Source organism: Papio anubis, chromosome 13, assembly GCF_008728515.1.
Source record: "Papio anubis isolate 15944 chromosome 13, Panubis1.0, whole genome shotgun sequence".
NCBI lineage: Eukaryota > Metazoa > Chordata > Mammalia > Primates > Cercopithecidae > Papio > Papio anubis.
This window is the reverse complement of record NC_044988.1, coordinates 60,860,612-60,880,344: the sequence shown is the minus strand read 5'-3', so window position 1 is coordinate 60,880,344 and position 19,733 is coordinate 60,860,612. Positions and strand designations below refer to the sequence as shown.

The 19,733-nt window shown below is 39.5% G+C and overlaps 1 protein-coding gene across 3 annotated transcripts in view; it reads left to right on the top strand.

Moving 5' to 3' along the window:
* The first annotated feature begins 236 nt into the window (after positions 1-236).
* The window catches only part of DDX58 (DExD/H-box helicase 58), a 72,567-nt gene continuing 53,070 nt past the window's right edge, over positions 237-19,733 (top strand). For all 3 annotated transcript variants that reach the window (XM_003911615.4, XM_009188651.3, XM_031654298.1), the window contains exon 1: positions 237-526. In XM_003911615.4, coding sequence (XP_003911664.1) covers positions 421-526 — 106 coding nt within the window. In that variant the 5' untranslated portion in view covers positions 237-420. The remainder of the gene's footprint in view (positions 527-19,733) is intronic.

The following is a 19,733-nucleotide window of genomic DNA, read 5'->3' as shown; positions in this document are numbered from 1 at the left end:
CCCAGCCGACGTGGGAGAGCTGGGTACACCGGTGTACACTTTACAAAACTCATCGAATTGCACACTCAGATTGTGTGCATTTTACTGTATCTAAACGTTAGCGCTATAAAAGCAAAACAAAATATAAGATCATAAAAATAAAAGCAGTTCCTAGGGGTCCCCTCCTTTTCCTGGCTTCCTCAGTGCGGAGGGAAACGAAACTAGCGAGAGGCAGCACAGCCTCCGCGGCCCCCGCCCACCGCTAGTTGCACTTTCGATTTTCCTTTTAGTTATCAAGATTCCCATGCAGCTCCGCCTCTCGTCCGGTATCATTTCAGCGGAAAATCCTTGCTTTCCCCGCTGGCCACGCCCTCCTCCTACCCGGCTTTAAAGCTAGTGAGGCACAGCCGGGCGGGCACGTAGCTGGAAGCAGAGGCCGGCATGACTACGGAGCAGCGGCGCAGCCTGCTAGCCTTCCAGGATTATATCCGGAAGACCCTGGACCCTACCTACATCCTGAGCTACATGGCCCCCTGGTTTAGGGAGGGTGAGTGTCCCCAGCGGCGCCTTCTCGGCGGAATACATCTGAGGACTTGTTTTTCTCTTGCTTCGCTCCCTTCTTTTAATCTATACAGATGGCCTGCCAGACACCCCAGTTTGTGGTAAGATCTCCGCAGCATTTTAGGCTAGAGGTTGCCAGAGTTTGAGGAGCCCTCGGAGGCCTAGGTGGGGAAACTGAGTTCCAGCGAGGTGAAGCGACTTGCTTAAGGGTGCTCATCTATTTAGTTCAAAGCTGGGGAAGAAATGTTCTGTTTGTTTAATTTATTTTCACTAATATTAAAGTCTACTGTGCTTGGCTGGATACTGACAGAGATTGAGAAATGAGATAAGGGCTCTTCCTTAGTATACATTACAGCCCAAGGGATGGGACACAAAGGTCAGATAATTACTGTACTGAGCACAAAATGCGCTCTGAGCTTAAAGAAAGTTGATGCTTACTCTGCCGAGTCTTATTTTCACATCCAAAGAACTGGAAGCTGGAGAGGAGCCGGACTTTTCCAGACGTTAGGCTTTAATACAGGTGTTTCCATCTAGCTTCGGAGACAGGTGATCCTGGGTAATGACCATTTGTAAATTTGTATCAGATTACTTTCTGCTGGCGATGAGCAGAGGCTTTTGGGAAAGAGGTGAAAGGAGGTGGTACTTACAAGATATCGATGAGGCCCGGCGCGGTGGCTCACGCTGTAATCCCAGTTGTAGAGCACCCGATGCTGTTGCTGTTCGGGGTGCCACTATGAAACCCGCACGGACCTAGGGGGACTGAACAAAGGGGGGCAAACGTGGGAATAAAAGACAAGAGACAAAAGAGTATATCTGGAAGAAGAGATCAGGGGGCACCTTGCGTCTAGTGGACAAGGGCCCTGAGCTTTACAGAGCCCTCCTTATTTATTAGGCAAAAGAGTGAGAAGTGGGGGTGGTTGACAAGGGGGGGTGGTTGACGGTGGGCAGCTTGATTCACAGCAGGTTTGCAAGACTGCATTCTTCGAACAATAGGTGCTAGATTTCTCAATAAATAATTTCAAGGAGCCCAGCACCAGGGAGTGAGGCTCTCAGCAAACCTTTTGGTGGCAAGGCAGTGTGAGTTTGCCCACCTGCTGCATTCATGATAAGCAGTTTGTTGTTTGATCATATAGCCTCCAGCGGAATGCTGAGTTGGTCACGGTCCCAAGGGCCTTCAGCTCCCTGCACCCAGCACTTTGGGAGGCCGAGGCAGGCGGATCACAAGGTCAGGAGTTCAAGACCAGCTTGGCCAATATGATAAAACCCCGTCTCTACTGAAAAATACAAAATTAGCCAGGCATAGTGGTGCACGCCTGTAGTCCCAGCTACTCAGGAGGCCGAGGCAGGAAAATCGCTTGAACCAGAGGCACGGAGGTTGCGGTGAGCCGAGATCATACCACTGCACTCCAGCCTGGGCGACAGCTGTCTTGAACTACCTAATAGGGCGTGTCATTGAAAGCTGAGGAAGCAATGAGGAGCACAGTAGAAACCGTCCCTGCCCTAATAGTGATTAGTGTGCGTATGTGAATGCAGGTAACAAAATAGTAAATAATAAAGTGCAGCAGTGCTTTGATGGAAAAAAGCTGGGATGTCTACTAGAGTCCAAAGGGCACAGCCAAAGCTTCGCAGATATTTGGCATTTGAACTGAGGTATGAAGGAGGAGAAAAAATTAGCTGGAAGGAGACAATAATAAATTGCAGTTAGAGGGCTCCTTATGTGCAAAGGTCCAAGATGAAAGAGAAACCAGAGTGTTCCAGGTATCCAGAAAATGTTAGTATGGTGGCATTGTGGAGAGAGAGGCAGGAGTTGAGAGAGATGAGACTTGAGAGGCAAGCAGAAGTGAGATATGAACAGTTTTGGACTTTATCCACTGAAATGTGATAAGGAGAGCGGACCAAAATAGAATTTGCATTGTAGAAAAACGACTTTGACTTCAGTTTGAGGAATTGCTTGGATAGGTACAAGACAGGGAGAAAGAGAAGGGCAGATGCAATGATGCCAGGACAGCAGAGTGGAAAATCTGGAAGCAGGGAGACCAGTTAGGAAAATAGGAATCCAGAGGAATGGGAAGAAATGGATGGATTCAAGACACAGTTGGAAAGTATAATCAATAGGTCTCTTGGGGAGTTGTGGTGAGGAGGTAAGGGTGAGGACAGGGTGGAGAATGACTTCCAGGTCTCTGGCTTTGGTCCTTGGGTGAATAAATGGTAGTTTCTGAGATAGGAAATGTGGGAAGAGGGACAGGTTTGCAGGAGGAGAAAAATTCGGATTTAGGTATGCTGGGTTTGTATGCCTTGGATACATCAGTGAAGAGATGTTCATCAGATTGTTGGCTGCACAGGTGTGGAGTTCAGGAAAAGGGTCCACAGTTGGGGAGACATTAATGTAGAGATCCTTGCTGAAACAATGAGAGTGGGTACGATTGTTACTGAAGCACCAGGGATTCAGCCTAGGTTCTGTTGCTGCCTGCACAGAAAGCCAATCACTGAGACGACAAGTATCACCAGGGCTTTAATTGGGAGCTGCAGCAGAGGAGGTAGGAGATCAGTCTCAAATCCATCTCCCTGACCCATTGAAATTAGGGGTATGGATAGAAGAAAAGAAATATAACTAGGTGTTGGAAAATGGACTCTGGAGGGGTGAGGAAGCAATCATGAGAAATGAGGGGCCTGCTGTCTCATTGTCCGGATGTGATGATCTGATGAGTTTCAGTTCTTTTATATCTTTTGAGAGGCCTGGGGGTCCCTTTCCTGGGGAAGGAACTCAGATAAAACAAATATAAGTTTCAGCTTTAAGATCAGAAGGGTCAATTTCTGTGTTTATTCGAAAGAATTGTATATGGGACTATTGTGTTGGTTTCAGTCCCCCTCTTTCTATTTATCAATTCCTGGATCATGGGGAATCTGATCCTCAATCTTTCTGGCAGCTTCATGCTGAGGAATGGTGTGGGTGCAGTTCCATACTATGGGTGACCACGTGGCCACCCAGGAATCAAAAGTTAATCTAATACTATAGTTTTTTCTGAGACACAATCTATATCATTACTGTTCCCCACTTCCACCAAAGACAGATCACACCAGGGTGGGCCTACCTGCAAAATAAGCCTCAGTTACATATACTTGGCTTATTTACCCACACAAAGTGCAGCAAAAATTATTGTCTATATGGGCTCTCCTAATTGGCTTTGCTGGAACCTCTCACAAGGCCATTTCAGTCAAAGCCCTGGGAAAATAACTTGTTCCTCCAACTGTGTCCCATTATAAAAGAAAACAGATTTTTATTAAATGTATGCAAGAAAACACATTGCCATGAATTAAGAGTATTCACAAATAGTTTATAAATTCTGGAGAAATTAGGGAGAGAGAAAATGCCTTAAATTCTGTTTACAAGGGTATACTCTACTTAATATACTGTATTCTTAAAGGCTACGAAGCTTAAAAGAAAAAAATTCTCCAGATTCTGAAAAACAAAAATTCTCCAGACTTTTTCAAACACAACCATAAAAAATTATTTCAGTCTCACATTAGTTCAGTCCATGCAATCAACTCCTGCTGTGCTTCATATTGGGTTAGTCATCTTTATAAACATGTTATTCTTTTAATTAAGAGGGACTCTAGAAGTTTTCTGTAGGACATTTTCTAGGACTCTAAGAGTCCTAGAAGTTTTCTGTATTCCAGTGGCACAATCTCCAAAGTTATCAGAAATCTGCATTCAAGACTCCTTTTCATGAAGTCCCCTAAATAAACAATCTCTGGACTACATCTGATTATAAGTCACTTTTTGAGAAGAATCGATGCAAAACAACAATTGTGATGACAAAAGTCTTAGGAGAGCCATAAAGACAGAGTTGGCAAGGACATTTTTTTTTCTGTTGGCATACAACACTTTAACATAATAATCATCATTACTGACACCATATATTAAGACACATCAGAATTTTAGGAATCTCATATAATCCTGCAACACATATTAATAGCACATCTATATAAATATAACCCAAAGCAAGTTAAATACCACCTCACATTTGATAATGCTTCCTGTATAATTCTAACATACCAAAGAAGCCTAACATGTCTCTCTTGGACTTCAAGGAAGCTAATATACAAAAAAGTTAGTTTGAGGTAATAACAAAACAAAAAACCTGAATTTAGAACTTGAAATTTTTGCTGTTGGGAAGTCTGTCAGTTATCAAAGATTTAAGACACTTGATATCATAAAATAGGATCGCAGGTCACTATAAAATAGTTATTCATTTAGCCAAAAACATAAAACATTTACCCTTTGATAGGTGACTCAGTTTCCTAAACAATACGGCCTAATAAAGACAGCATGAGGCCAACTAAATGTCTCTCCCTCTCCTTTTTCTTCCCCCTACAGTTTACTCAAAAGGTAAACAAATATTTTATCTCATTAATAATATACAAACATCTTATTCAAAAGAGAACATCAAATTTTACCTTTGTATGGTATATTTTTAATGTTAAAGCTAATTTTAATAAAACCTTGTAAACCTAATTTTAATCAGTTTGACTATAAGGTAGGATTTCTGTAAACTTTTTTTTTTTTTTTTTTAGATGGAGTCTTCTGCTCTGTTGCCCAGGCTACAGTGGTGCGATTTTGGCTCACTGCAACCTCCACCTCCTGGGTTCAAGCAGTTCTCCTGCCTCAACCTCCCTAGTAGCTGGGATTACAGGCCATGCCACCACATCTGGCTAATTTTTGTATTTTTAGTAGAGACAGGGTTTCACCATGTTGGCCAGGCTGGTCTCCAACTCCTGACCTCAGCTGCTCCGCCTGCCTCGGCCTCTCAAAGAAGTGAGATTACAGGCGTGACCCACCACACCCAGCCTGAGCCACCACGCCCAGCCTGAGCCACCACACCCGGCCATCTTTTTATAACCTTTTACGATTTCCTATTAAAGATAGAGTAATGCTCCAAGAAAACCCTGTTATGACACAGGGGCCCAGACATTGGTCTTGCATCAGTGTGCTTTTGATGTCAATGTTTAATTCATAGAAAAACCCTGAGCTAATTTTATAACTCAAAATCAGCCCTTACAAGTTCACATGCTCACCTTTTCTGCAGTAGTTCCTGGGCCTAGAGGGATTGAATGGTTTTAATTTCTAGCCCTGTGTCTCATGAAAGCAGTTCATTTTGGTTGTCACCTTCTGAGTCTGAAGATGAGGCTTCAATTGGTGTCAATGCTCAAGATTTAGCAGGTGTTGGTGTTTTTTGGACCCAGGAGTCAAAGGCCTTTGAATTATTAAATAATTGTTTTCTAAGAATTATTTAATAGGGTATTTTTACGATAGAAAACCCCATCATTCTCTCTAATATGTCACAAAATAAAACTCTGGGATTTGGTGTCCAGTAGTTACCGTCTGAAACACTTAAACCCATTATACAATCCATTGTATTAAAGTGGTGAGGTTACTCCTTGCATTTATCTGTTAGCATTCTAGTGACAAAACTGTGACCTAGAGCCTCAAAAATGTGGTAGGTCCTGTGCCAAACTTACCAAAGTAAGATGGTTAACTTTTCTTTCCATCATTTAAAAAAAAAATGGTAAATGCAAGTATGAGTTCTGGAAATTCAGTATGAGGATAAATCTTTCATTTAAAAAATATGCAACAAAACAAGGACAAAGTGACAGCAAGCACACAGTAATTTCTTTTCAGCTATTTTAAAAGAGCCTCATCTTACATTTCCAAGATTGGTTTCTAGAGGCAGTACTGACAACTGATTTAGGTGACTTACACCACTAGAATCTTCAAACTGGCGCAACACTTGTATGTACATATTTTGTTTTCAAGTATACACATGAAGGCCTATCAGTGATAAAGAGCTTAGGATAAAAAAACACTAGAAAGTCTTATAATTTTTTTTATGACTTAATCCAAGTAAATGTTATTTAATCTTAATAATGGTAAACACAACTAAATTAGTTTGAGAGAAAGCCCAATCAATATAATTTCCTTAAAGCCAATTTTTTTCTGAATCTTAAAACTTTGTACCCGTGTAGCAGTTTTGCCTCATTAAAGGAAAAGATCTGAAACCACTCAAATTGTTGATTGAATTGAATTACCTTGGAAATAAACACCATTTAAACATTTCTCTCACCTACTTTTCCAAAGAACCAATAATAATGTACTATTTCTGTTCAGAACTTATAAGAATAAACCTTTTATTATTTTTTGCCAGGAACCTTAAAGTTCTTATAGCTCTCTAGTTCATTAGAGGTAAGCAAAACCAAACAAACTTTAAAGGCTGATGTCCACTATCAATTTTTGGAGGCTTGAAAAAGGTAGCTTAGGAACTTTGGATAAGTAGAGCAAATGATGAGTTACTGGAAATGCATAGGAAACAAAATGACTATTCATGGCACCAAATAAGAGCCTTCCTTCCATTAGAAACTAAAAACCATCAATGGTTTTATTAATATGTATATATAAGTAAAACCTAAAGAAGAGCAAACAGCAAATAAATGCAAATTAAAAGAAAAAACAAACAGGAAACCAACCTGAAAATTTTCTACTCAGTTTACCTTGGAGGCTACAGTGATACCCAGAGCCAAAAAAAACACATGATGAATATTTTGTTCCTGATGCACAATTTAATGTCTTTAAGTTCACCAATACCACTATATATATATAGTACAATTAAGAAATTCACTTTAGGCTGGGCATGGTGGCTCACGCCTATAATCTCAGCACTTTGGGAGGTGGAGGTGGGTAGATCACTTGAGGCCAGGAGTTTGAGACCAGCCTGGCCAACATAGTAATACTCCATCTCTACTAAAAATACAAAAATTGGCCAGGCATGATGGCAGACACCTATAATCCCAGCTACTCTGGAGGAGGCTGAGGCATGAAAATTGTGTGATCGGGAGGTGGAGCCGAGATCATGCCACTGCACTCCAACCTGGATGACAGTGAGAATCTGTATCCAAAAAAAAAAAAAAAAAAAAAAAATCACTTTAGGTATGTGACCAGTAAGTGATTATACTTTAATAGATAGTATATATACTTTAATAGATAGTATATCTATACAGAAGAGCAAATACAGTGTGAAGCAATGCAAGCATGTAGGGAAATTTGATTGTTGATATATCTGGCTTCTGTCTGGCTTCATGATTAACTATATTAAGAAAGAACTGCCAAACTGCCAGTGTGTTTCTTTACAATATTTCTTATTTTACTTTCATCAGGACAAAGAACTTTATGAGCAGTGTTAATTAGCCAAATTTCTCCAATATTCTATCTGGTTTTAAGAGAGTATTATTTAAACCTTTTAAATTTTATATTTTCGCTGTCTGTACATACAGATAGACACACAAAGAAATAGGAAATAAACTATATATGACTTACACCATCTATGATATGCTTGGACTTTCTGATTTGTCCTGGATTTTCCTTCTTCTTCTTTCTTCTTTTTTCTGTTTTTTTTTTTTCAGTCATTTAACTTTAGGACAAAAAATTTACCATTATAAGATGCTTTGTCATACAAAATTATTTTCTTTATAACCTTCCTTACCAAAAATACATCTTCATACTCATAACTTTCTCCACATCTTTCCTCTACTTCTTTTCTACATTGTTTCATAAGTAACTTTTCAAGTCCATAATTTGAATTATTAATAGACTTTAGATGACTTCTGAGTTATATAAAATTATTTTTTTCTGAATAAAAACACATTGTCTTTTGCACATTTTATATATAGAATAACATATGAACTAGAATTCTTATCCTTAGTAACAACCTTAAATTTCAGTAAAAACCCAGGAAGCAAGAAATCTTGAGCTGCCTAGCACATGTTAGTATTTTATAGATGAGAACCATCCCACAATTTTTTAGAAACATGTTCCCCACATCATAACCTTTTCTTGATTGGAAATGACTCAAACATCCAATGATTATATTTCTGATTATGCCAAAATTCATCTACAGCACTTGACCATTTACATTTTATTTACTTTTAGCAGTTTATTTAGATTATTTCTGTATCATTTCCTTGTTAACCATTTTATAACCTGTGAATGTCAGGTGTTCACCTAAATAAGGACCTTAAAAATAACTGCATGGGCATTGTTATTTATCAATAACTCAGATGATTCAGCTGTTTTCATTAAACTAACTGTTAAATTAGTCTTATAAAGAATTCACACAAATATTCACTGGGGTTATAGCTTTATAACCTTCTGCCAAACTCTGATACCTCACATTATCTAGCTGAGACAAATATAAAACCGAGACAAAAATATATGCTGACAATTCTGAAGACATTTCTATTTTTATTTTATCGAAAATTTAAAAGACAGCTTGTTTAATAAAGATTTACTTAAGTCATGTGGACTTGAAAAACACTTTGGACTTAATTTATGAGCACTCTTTTATTTATAAGCCAATTTGGTATGTATAGTGTATAACATAGTTAATGTACATCTAGATAAACACATCTAAACATGTATACACACGCAAAGATTCAATAGCTTTTACCTTGGAACTCTAGCCATGAGATAGCAATACAAACTCACCAGTCTACAACCAAGTCCCCATATGGCTAAACTTTGTTTGCTCCAATCGGTAATCCAGTGAAGGCTGTGAACCACAATTTTGGGTAAAGCAGTTTCCATGGCAGTTCGATTTTTAGAAGCTAGATTCCAAAGAACCCTGGGGCCAAACAGCACTACAGAAGAACGTCATGTTGCAACTACTCACCAGGCCCAACCCTGCTTAAAACAGCGGCATAAAATACACGGGAAATTTGGCTAATACCCAGAATACATGGGACTCCACCTGGCTTTCCCATTCAACAGCCAACTCCAGATTCCAAAGAATATTTGTTTATTGAATTCTAATTTCCTATTACTAAATTCACACACACACACACACACACACAAAATCACCAAAACACAATCCAAACTGCTGTAGCAATAGACAAGCCCTCACAGTGTTCAAACTGAAATAGTCGAGGTGCGTTTCTGTCTCAATTGGGCTTTATTAACCTGCAAACAGAAATTTCTTAGGAGTTTTCCAAATTGAGAGGAGCTGATCCCACTGTCTGGTACCCAAAAAAGACACTAACTTGGCCAGACACAAACACAGCAATTACAAACATGCTCCCTAGAGTATCATACTGAAAGAGTCAGGGTGCTTCCCTTTCTTAGTCAGCTGGGCTTGTTTAACCTGCAAATGGAAGCTCCTTTTAAAATTTCCCAAATTGAGAGGAGCAGATCTTGCTGTCTGGGCCAACAAAGGACACTCACTTATCCAGATGCCAACGTCACATTTCAAAGGTTGTTCTTCCTAGCAATCAGGAACTCAGCTGGGGCTGGCAGCAGTGGGGCCAGAGAGCCCAAAACTCACTTCCAGCCAAAATTAGGTGGGCAGTTGCTTAGGAGGGCTTCTGAGACTCCTGGACCACAGCAACCCAGCCACAAAAATCTGTTACTGAAGCACCAGGGGTTTGGCCTAGGTCCTCCTGCTAGCCACACAGAAAGCCAAACAAGGAGACAATGAGTATTGCCAGGGGAGAAGGCTTTAATTGGGAGCTGTAGCCAAGAGATGAGAGATTAGTCTCCGATCCACCTCCCTGACCCACTAAAATTAGGGGTTTATATAGCAGGGAAGAAATGTAATTGTGTGGGAAAACAAGAACTCAGGAAGCAATCATGATGAATGAGGGGCGTGGCCTCTTATTGTCTGGATGTGATAATTTGGTGAATTTCAGTTTGATACTTTTTGAGAGGCCTGGTGGTCTTTCTCCTGAGAAAGGATCTCAGATAAAACTAGTGTAAGCTTCAAGCTTAAAGACCAGAAGGGTCAATTTCCATTTATCTGGAATAAATGTCTATGGGACTGTAGTCAGTTTCAAGATTGCTTTTTGGAGGGTGAGTAAAAAGAGCCTGGGATGGAATCCTGTGCAAGCCCTCATTTAAGAGATGAGCAGAGGAGAAAAAGAGACTGGGAAAGAGTGCCACATAATGTGGGCAAGGAGACATCACGAAAACCAAGGGAGAATGATGCTGAGAACCCAAGCTCTGTCAGAACTAAAAAAACTTGCCCTTTACTTTGGCATTATTGACTTCTGGGGCCACCCACAGGACTAGTTTCTGTGGAGTAGGGATGAAGGTACAGGTATAAGATGGTTGGGAAACTAACTGCAAGAGTAGACTGAGGAATAAATAGAGGTCAAGGAAGTGGAGAAGATAAATGTAGGCAGTTCTTTTGAAAATATGATTCACAAATTAAAAATTACAAGGGAGGTAGTGCTTAATAGTATCTTCACACAAATCCAGTCTATACAATTTGGTTACAATGTGGGTTCCAAGAAAGGAGAGAAGACAGAAGCAAATATAAATGGAAAAACTAGAAAATTTCACGTGTTTAAGAAAGAAACAGCACTTTGTATGTGAGTTTAATGAGAAGGGAATACACTAGGATTTTCATATTTCTGAGATGAAGAAATAATCATGTAAGCATTCAGGAGAAACAAATAAGGTTTTTTGGGTTTTTTTGTTTGTTTGTTTTTGTTTTGAGACGGAGTCCCTCTCTGTCACCCAGGCTGGAGTGCAGTGGTGTGATCTCGGCTCACTGCAGCATCCACCTCCCAGGTTCAAGTGAGACGGAATTTCACCATGTTGGTCAGGCTGTTCTCAAACTCCTGGCCTTGTGATCCGCCTCGGCCTCTCAAAGTGCTGGGATTACAGGCGTGAGCCACCACACCTGGCCACAAATAAGATTACTCAGGTTTCTTCTAATGAAATCAACATCAAATTGGTCTCTGACTTCTCTGCAACTCTAATGTAACTAAAGAGTAAAACTGTGTGCAGAATTTAAAAGGTAAAACAAAGTTGCCCCTATTTTATATTTAGCCAGGTATTTATATATGTAAGCAAGAAGAAAACATTATTATATGTGTGGGGTCTCATATATATTTCTTACAGAAATTACTGGAAATGTGATTCCAAACAATGAGAACTGAAAAAAATTAGCTTAAAAAAAGAAGTTCTTGTAAGGCAAGGATTGGTTGTGAATGTTGAAACTAGGCATGTAGAGTTGATTTTAAATAACTTTATAAATTTGTCCACAAAAGTAAGTGCAATAGTCAAGCATTTTTTAAAAATTATACTTTAAGTTCTGGGACACATGTGCAGAACGTGCAGGTTTGTTACATAGGTATAAATGTGCCATGGTGGTTTGCTGCACCCATCAACCTGTCATCTCCATTAGGTATTTCTCCTAATGCTATCCCTCCCCTGGCACCTCACCCCCCGACAGGCCCCAGTGTGTGATGTTCCCCTCACTGTGTCCATGTGTTCTTACTGTTCAACTCCCACTTATGAGTAAGAACATACAGTGTTTGGTTTTCTGTTCCTGTGTTAGTTTGCTGAGAATGATGGTTTCCAGCTTCATCCATGTCCCTGCAAAGAACATGAACTCATTATTTTTTATGGCTGCATAGTATCCGTGGTATATATGTGCCACATTTGCTTTATCCAGTTTATCATAGTATCCGTGGTATATATGTGCCACAGTTGCTTTATCCAGTTTATCACTGATGGGCATTTGGGTTGGTTCCAAGTCTTTGCTATTGTAAACAATGCCACAAGACACATACATTTGCATATGTCTTTATAGGAGGATGATTTACAATCTTTTGGTATATGCTCAGTAATGGGATTGCTGGGTCAAAGATTATTTCTGGTTCTAGATCCTTGAGGAATCACCACACTGTCTTCCACAATGGTTGAACTAGTTTACACTCCCACCCACAGTGTAAAAACTTTCCTGTTTCTCCACATCCTCTCCAGCATCTGTTGTTTCCTAACTTTTTAATGATCGCCATTCTAACTGGCATGAGATGGTATCTTATTGTGGTTTTCATTTGCATTTCTCTAATGACCAGTGATGATGAGCATTTTTTCATGTGTTTGTTGGCAGTATAAATGTCTTCATTTGAGAAGTGTCTGTTCATATCCTTCACCCACTTTTTGATGGGGTTGTTTCTTTCTTTAAAATTTGTTTAAGTTCCTTATAGATTCTGGATATTAGCCCTTTGTCAGATGGATAGATTGCAAAAATTTTCTCCCATTCTATAGGTTGCCTGTTCACTCTGATGGTAGTTTCTTTAGCTGTGCAGAAACTTTTTGGTTTAATTAGATTCCATTTGTCAATTTTCACTTTTGTTGCCATTGCTTTTGGTGTTTTAGTCATGAAGTCTTTGCCCATGCCTACGTCCTGAATGGTATTGCCTAGGTTTTCTTCTAGGGATTTTATGATTTTAGGTCTTACATTTAAGTCTTTAATCCATCTTGAGTTAATTTTTGTATAAGGTGTAAGGAAGTGGTCCAGTTTCAGTTTTCTGCATATGGCTAGTCAGTTTTCCCAACAACATTTATTAACTAGGGAATCCTTTCTCCATTGCTTGTTTTTGTCAGGGTTGTCAAAGACCATATGGTTGTAGATGTGTGGCATTATTTCTGATGCCTGTTCTGTTCCATTGGTCTATATATCTGATAATCTGTTTTGGTACCAGTACCATGCTCTTTTGATTACTGTAGCCTTGTAGTATAGTTTGAAGTCAGGTACCGTGATGCCTTCAGCTCTGTTCTTTTTTGCTTAGGATTGTCTTGGCTGTGTGAGTTCTTTTTTGGTCCCATACTAAATTTAAAGTAGTTTTTTCCAATTCTGTGAAGAAAGTCAGTGGTAGCTTGATGTGGATACCATTGAATCTATAAATTACCTTGGGCAGTATGGCCATTTTCATGATATTGATTCTTCGTATTCATGAGCATGGAATGTTCTTCCATTTGTTTGTGTCCTCTTTTATTTTGTTGACCAGTGGTTTGTAGTTCTTGAAGAGGTCCTTTATGTCCCTTCTAAGTTGGATTCCTAGGTATTTTATTCTCTTTGTAGTAATTGTGAATGGGAGTTCACTCATGATTTGGCTGTGTGTCTGTTCTTGGTGTATAGGAATGCTTGTGATTTTTGCATATTGATTTTGCATCCTGAGACTTTGCTGAAGTTGCTTATCAGCTTAAGGAGATTTTGGGCTGAGACGATGGGGTTTTCTAAATATACCATCATGTCATCTGCAAACAGATACAATTTGACTTCCTCTTCTCCTAACTGAATACCTTTTATTTCTTTCTCTTGCCTAATTGCCCTGGCCAGAACTTCTAACAGTATGTTGAAGGAGTGAGGAGAGAGGGCATCCTTGTCCTGTGCCAGTTTTCAAAGGAAATGCTTCCAAGTTTTGCCCATTCAGTATGATATTGGCTGTGGGTTTGTCATAAATAGCTCTTTATTATTTTGAGGTATGTTCCATCAATACCTAGTTTATTGAGAGTTTTTAGCATGAAGGGCTGTTGAATTTTATCAAAGGCGTTTTCTGCATCTATTGAGATAATCATATGATTTTTGTCATTAGTTCTCTTTATGTGATGGATTATGTTTATCGATTTGCATATGTTGAACCAGCCTTGCATCCCAGGAATGAAGCAGACTTGATTATGGTGAATAAGCTTTTTGGTGTCCTGCTGGATTCAGTTTTCCAGTATTTTCTGGAGGATTTTTGCTTTGATGTTCATCAGGGATATTGGCTTGAAATTTTCTTTTTTTTGTTTTGTCTCCTCCAGGTTTTGGTATCAGGATGATGCTAGCTTCATAAAATGAATTAGGGAGGAGTCCCTCTTTTTCTATTGTTGGGAATGGTTTCAGAAGGAATGGTATAAGTTCCTCTTTGTACCTCTGATAGAATTCAGGTGTGAATCCATCTGGTCTTGGGCTTTTTTTTTTTTTTTTTTGGGTTGGTAGGCTGTTACTGCCTCAATTTCAGGACTTGTTATTAGTCTATTCAGGGATTTGACTTCTTCCTGGTTTAGTCTTGGGAGGGTGTATGTGTCTAGGAATTTATCCATTTCTTCTAGATTTTCTAGTGTATTTGAGTAGATGTGTTTATAGTATTCTGTGACGGTAGTTTGTATTTCTGTGGGATCACTGGTAATATCCCCTTTATTATTTTCATTGTGTCTATTTGAGCCTTCTCTCTTTTCTTCTTTATTAGACTGGCTTGTGGTCTATTTTGTTAATATTTTCGAAAAACCAGCTCCTGGATTCACTGATTTTTTTTGGAAGGGTTTTTTGTGTCTCTATCTCCTTCAGTTCTACTCTGATCTTAGTTATTTCTTGTCTTTTGCTAGCTTTTGAATTTGTTTGCTCTTGCTTCTCTAGTTCTTTTAATTGTGATGTTACGATGTCAATTTTAGATCTTTCCCGCTTTCTCCTGTGGTCATTTAGTGCTATAAATTTCCATCTACACACTCCTTTAAATGTATCACAGAGATTCTGGTACGTTGTGTCTTTGTTCTCATTGGTTTCAAAGACCTTATTTATTTCTGCCTTCATTTCATTATTTACCCAGTAGTCATTCAGGAGCAGGTTGTTCAGTTTCCATGTAGTTGTGCAGTTTTGAGTGAGTTTCTTAATCCTTAGTTCTAATTAGATTGCACAGTGTTCTGGCAGACTGTTATAATTTCCACTCTTTTGCGTTTGCTGTGGAGTGTTTTATTTCCTATTATGTGGTCAATTTTAGAATAAGTATGATGTGGTGCTGAGAAGAACGTATATTCTGGTGATCTGTGGTGGAGAGTTCTGTAGATGTCTATTGGGTCAGCTTTGTCCAGAGCTGAGTTCAAGTCCTGAATATTCTTGTTAATTTTTCTGTTTCGTTGATCTATTAGTGACAGTGGGGTGTTAAAGTTTCCCACTATTATTGTGTGGGGGTCTGTGTCTCTTTGTAGGTCTGTAAGAACTTGCTTTATGAATCTGGGTATTCCTGTATTGGGTACATATATATTTAGGATAGTTAGCTCTTCTTGTTGCATTGATCCTTTACCATTATATAATGCCCTTCTTTGTGTTTTTTGATCTTTGTTGGTTGAAAGTCTGTTTTATCAGAGACTGGGATTGCATCCCCTGCTTTTTTTTTTTTTTTTCCTTTCCATTTGCTTGGTAAATCTTCCTCCATCCCTTTATTTTGAGCCTATGTGTATCTTTGCATGTGAGATGGGTCTCCTGAATACAACACAGCAATGGATCTTGACTCCATCCAATTTGCCAGTCTGTGTCTTTTAATTGGGGCATTTAGCCCATTTACACTTAAGGTTAATATTGTTACGTGTGAATTTGATCCTGTCATTATGATGCTAGCTGGTTATTTTGCCCATTAGTTGATGCATTTTCTTCATCGTGTTGATAGTCTTTATGATTGGTATGTTTTTGCAGTGGCTGATACCGGTTTTCCTTTCCATATTTCCATAAATATTTCCATATTTAGTGCTTCCTTCAGCAGCTCTTGTAAGGCAGGCCTGGTAGTGACAAAATCTCTCAGCATTTGCTTGTCTGTAAAGGATTTTATTTCTTCTTCACTTATGAATCTTAGTTTGGCTGGATATGAAATTTGGGTTGAAAAATCTTTAAGAATGTTGAATACTGGCCCCCACTCTCTTCTGGCTTGTAGGGTTTCTGCAGCGAGATCTGTTAGTCTGATGGGCTTCCCTTTGTGAGTAACTCAACCTTTCTTTCTGGCTGCGCCTAACATTTTTTCCTCCATTTCAACCTTGGTGAATCTGACGATTATGTCTTGTGTCTTGTGGTTGCTCTTCTCGAGGAGTATCTTTGTGGTGTTCTCTGTATTTTCTGAATTTGAATGTTGGCATGTATTGCTAGGTTGGGGATGTTCTCCTAGATAACATCCTGACGAGGGTTTTCTAACTTGGTTCCATTCTCCCCGTGACTTTCAGGTACACCAATCAAACATTGATTTGGTATTTTCACATAGTCCCATATTTCTTGGAAGCTTTGTTCATTCCTTTTCATTCTTTTTTTCTCTACTCTCGTGTTCATGCTTTATTTCATTAAATTGATCTTCAATCTCCAATATCCTTTCTTTTGCTTGATTGATTCAGCTATTGATAGTTGTGTATGCTTCACAAAGTTCTTATGCTGTTTTTCGGTTCCATCAGGTCATTTAGGTTCTTCTCTAAATTGGTTATTCTAGTTATCACTCCTCTAACCTTTTTTCAAGGTTTGTAGCATCCTTGCATTGGGTTAGAACATGCTCCTTTAGCTCAGAGGAGTTGTTACCCACCTTCTGAAGCCTACTTCTGTCAATTTGTCAAAGTCATTCTCTGTCCACTTTAGTTCCCTTGCTGGTGAGGAGTTGTGATCCTTTGGAGGAGAAGAGGGGTTCTGGTTTTTTGAATTTTCTGCCTTTTTGTGCTGGCTTTTCCTCATCTTCATGGATTTATCTACCTTTGGTCTTTGATTTTGGTGACCTTCAGATGGGTTATCTGTGTGGATGTCCTTTTTGTTGATATTGATGCTATTCCTGTCTGTTTGTTAGTTTTCCTTCTAACAGGCCACTTAGCTGCAGGTCTGATGAAGTTTGCTGGAGGTCCACTCCAGACCCTGTTTGCCTGGGTATCACCAGCAGAGGCGGCAGAACAGCAAAGATTTCTGCCTGTTTCTTCCTTTGGAAGCTTCATCCCAGAGGGGCACCTGCCAGATGCCAGCTGGAGCCTTCCTGTATGAGGTGTCTGTTGTCCCTGGTAGGAGGTGTCTCCCTGCCAAGAGGCATGGGTGTCAGGGACCCACTTGAGGAGGCAGTCTGTCCATTAGCAGAGCTCAAGCATTGTGCTGGGAGATGTCATACTCTCTTCAGAGCCAGCAGGCAGCAACATTTAAGTCTGCCGAAGCTGCGCCCACAGCCACCCCTTTCCCCAGGTGCCCTGTCCCAGGAAGATGGGAGTTTTATCTATAAGCCCCTGACTGAGGCTGCTGCCTTTTTTTCAGAGATGCCCTGCCCAGAGTGAAGAATCTAGAGAGGCAGTCTGGCTACAGTGGCTTTGCCAAGCTGCAGTAGGCTCCACCCAGTTCGAACTTCCAGGTGGCTTTGTTTACACTGTGAGGGGAATACAGCCTACTCAAGCCTCAGTAATTGTGGATGCCCCTCCCCCAACCAAGCTTGAGTGTCCCAGGTTGACTTCAGACTGCTGTGCTGGCAGCGAGAATTTCAAGCCAGTGGATTTTAGCTTGCTGGGCTCTGTAGGGTTGAGATTTGCTGAGCTAGACCACTTGGCTCCCTGACTTCAGCCTGCTTTCCAGGAGAGTGAATGGTTCTGTCTTGCTGGCATTAGAGGTACCACTGGGGTATGAAAAAAACTCCTGCAGCTAGCTCAGTGTCTGCCCAAATGGCCACCCAGTTTTGTGCTTGAAACCCAGAGCCCTGGTGGTGTAGGCACCAGAGAGAATCTCCTGGTCTGCGGGTTGCGAAGACCATGGGGAAAAGCATAGTATCTGGGCCAGGGTGCACCATTCCTCATGGCACAGTCCTTCATGGCTTCCCTTGGCTAGGGGAGGGAGTTCCCAGACCCCTTGTGCTTTGTGGGTGAGGTGACACCCTACCCTGCTTCGGCTCGCCGTCTGTGGGCTGCACCCACTCTCTAACCAGTCCCAATGAGGTGAACCGGGTACCTCTGTTGGAAATGCAGAAATCACTCACCTTCTGTGTTGATCTCTCTGTGAGCTGCAGACCAGACCAGAGCTGCTCCTTTTTGGCCATCTTGCCCTGGTTCCTAGTCAAGCATTTTTTAAGAGAGGATTTTCATATAGTTAAAAAAAAAAAAAAAAAATTTAAGTAAATAATTTGGTTTAAAATTTTAGATTGAGTCTGTAAGGAGCTAGGGAAAATTATGATAAATAACAGTTAAATCCCTTGCCTCAAAAGGGGGAGACTTAAAATATTACCATTTTCCACTTGCTTCTGTAGTTTTAAAAAGCTATATGAATGGTTACAGATAATGATACAATTTAAATGATGTTGTATATGTTTTGTTGTTCTTGAAGGAGATAGGAAAGGGAAATATAAACAAGATAACGCAAGGAAAACTAGTTATATCAGCTATGGCCATGTAATTAGGTCAAACATCTTTTAAATAGGTGTAAATGAGTCAGAAAGCAGAATCCAGGTTTTGGTCATCTGCCAGAGACCCGTGTAAAGTCTAATAACATAAAAAATGAAAACGGGGGCCAGGCTTGGTGGCTCATGCCTGTAATTCCAGCACTTTGGGAGCCTCAGGTGGGAGGATTGCTTGAGCCCCAAAAATTGATCCTATGGTGAGCTATGATCATGCTGCTGTACTTCCGCCTGGGCAATGGAGCAAGACCCTGTCTCAAAAATAAATAAATAAAAAAGAGATAAAGAAGGGACAAAAATATATTAAATAAATGCATACAAAAAGAAAGCAAGAATTATACTTAAATCGCACTAGTGGAAGGTATTAAGATATCACAGTGAAGAATTGGTACACATAAATCTTTATTAAATATTAGAAAACATCAAGAAATGGGAATTATAAGATATCTTTATTAGTACTGCTAAGTCAGATAAATGATAAAGGTATAAATGATCTGTTTAATAAGGTTAATTTAATGTCTATGTTTTCCATTTTGTATCATATAAAGAATATATCCTTCTCCTCCAATTCTTAAAAAGCTTTGCCAAAGTGATCCTATATGAGTTACAGATAAATATTTAATAAATTCTCAAAGCATAACTTTTATGAGTTTTATTTTCAAGTTTGTAGGCTCTGTGACTCTGGGCAAATGTCTTAACTCTTGTATGCCTCAGTTTCCTTATTTGTAAAATTAGAATAACAACTACGTTTGGGTGTTTTGGAAATTAAACTGCATGGCATTAAATTACAGTTAGCTATTATTCTATATCCCAGAAATTAATCATAGGTTTAAAAAAGTATCAAATAATTTCAAAGTAACATTCTTTTGAGTAACTCCTAACAGAATGAGAAAATGTAAACAAGTATAGCTACTTTCAAAAGTAAGCATGGCAATCAGCCAACACATTATATATTTTAAGATGTAATACGCTTTTAATCAGAATTTATAGCCTAAATGGATTTATTGGTATTTCAAAAGAATGAAAACTTATGAATTAATTAATTTGACAGAAGTAATTGCAAAAAGAACAGCCAGTTAACTCCAAAGACAGCAAACTGGCTAAAATAAAGAGCAAAAACAAAATTCCCCCAAATTACCGGAACTAACAGAGTTCATTCGGTCTTGTTGCAATAGATACGTAAAATAAAAATGGAGGCCACGCATTTTTAT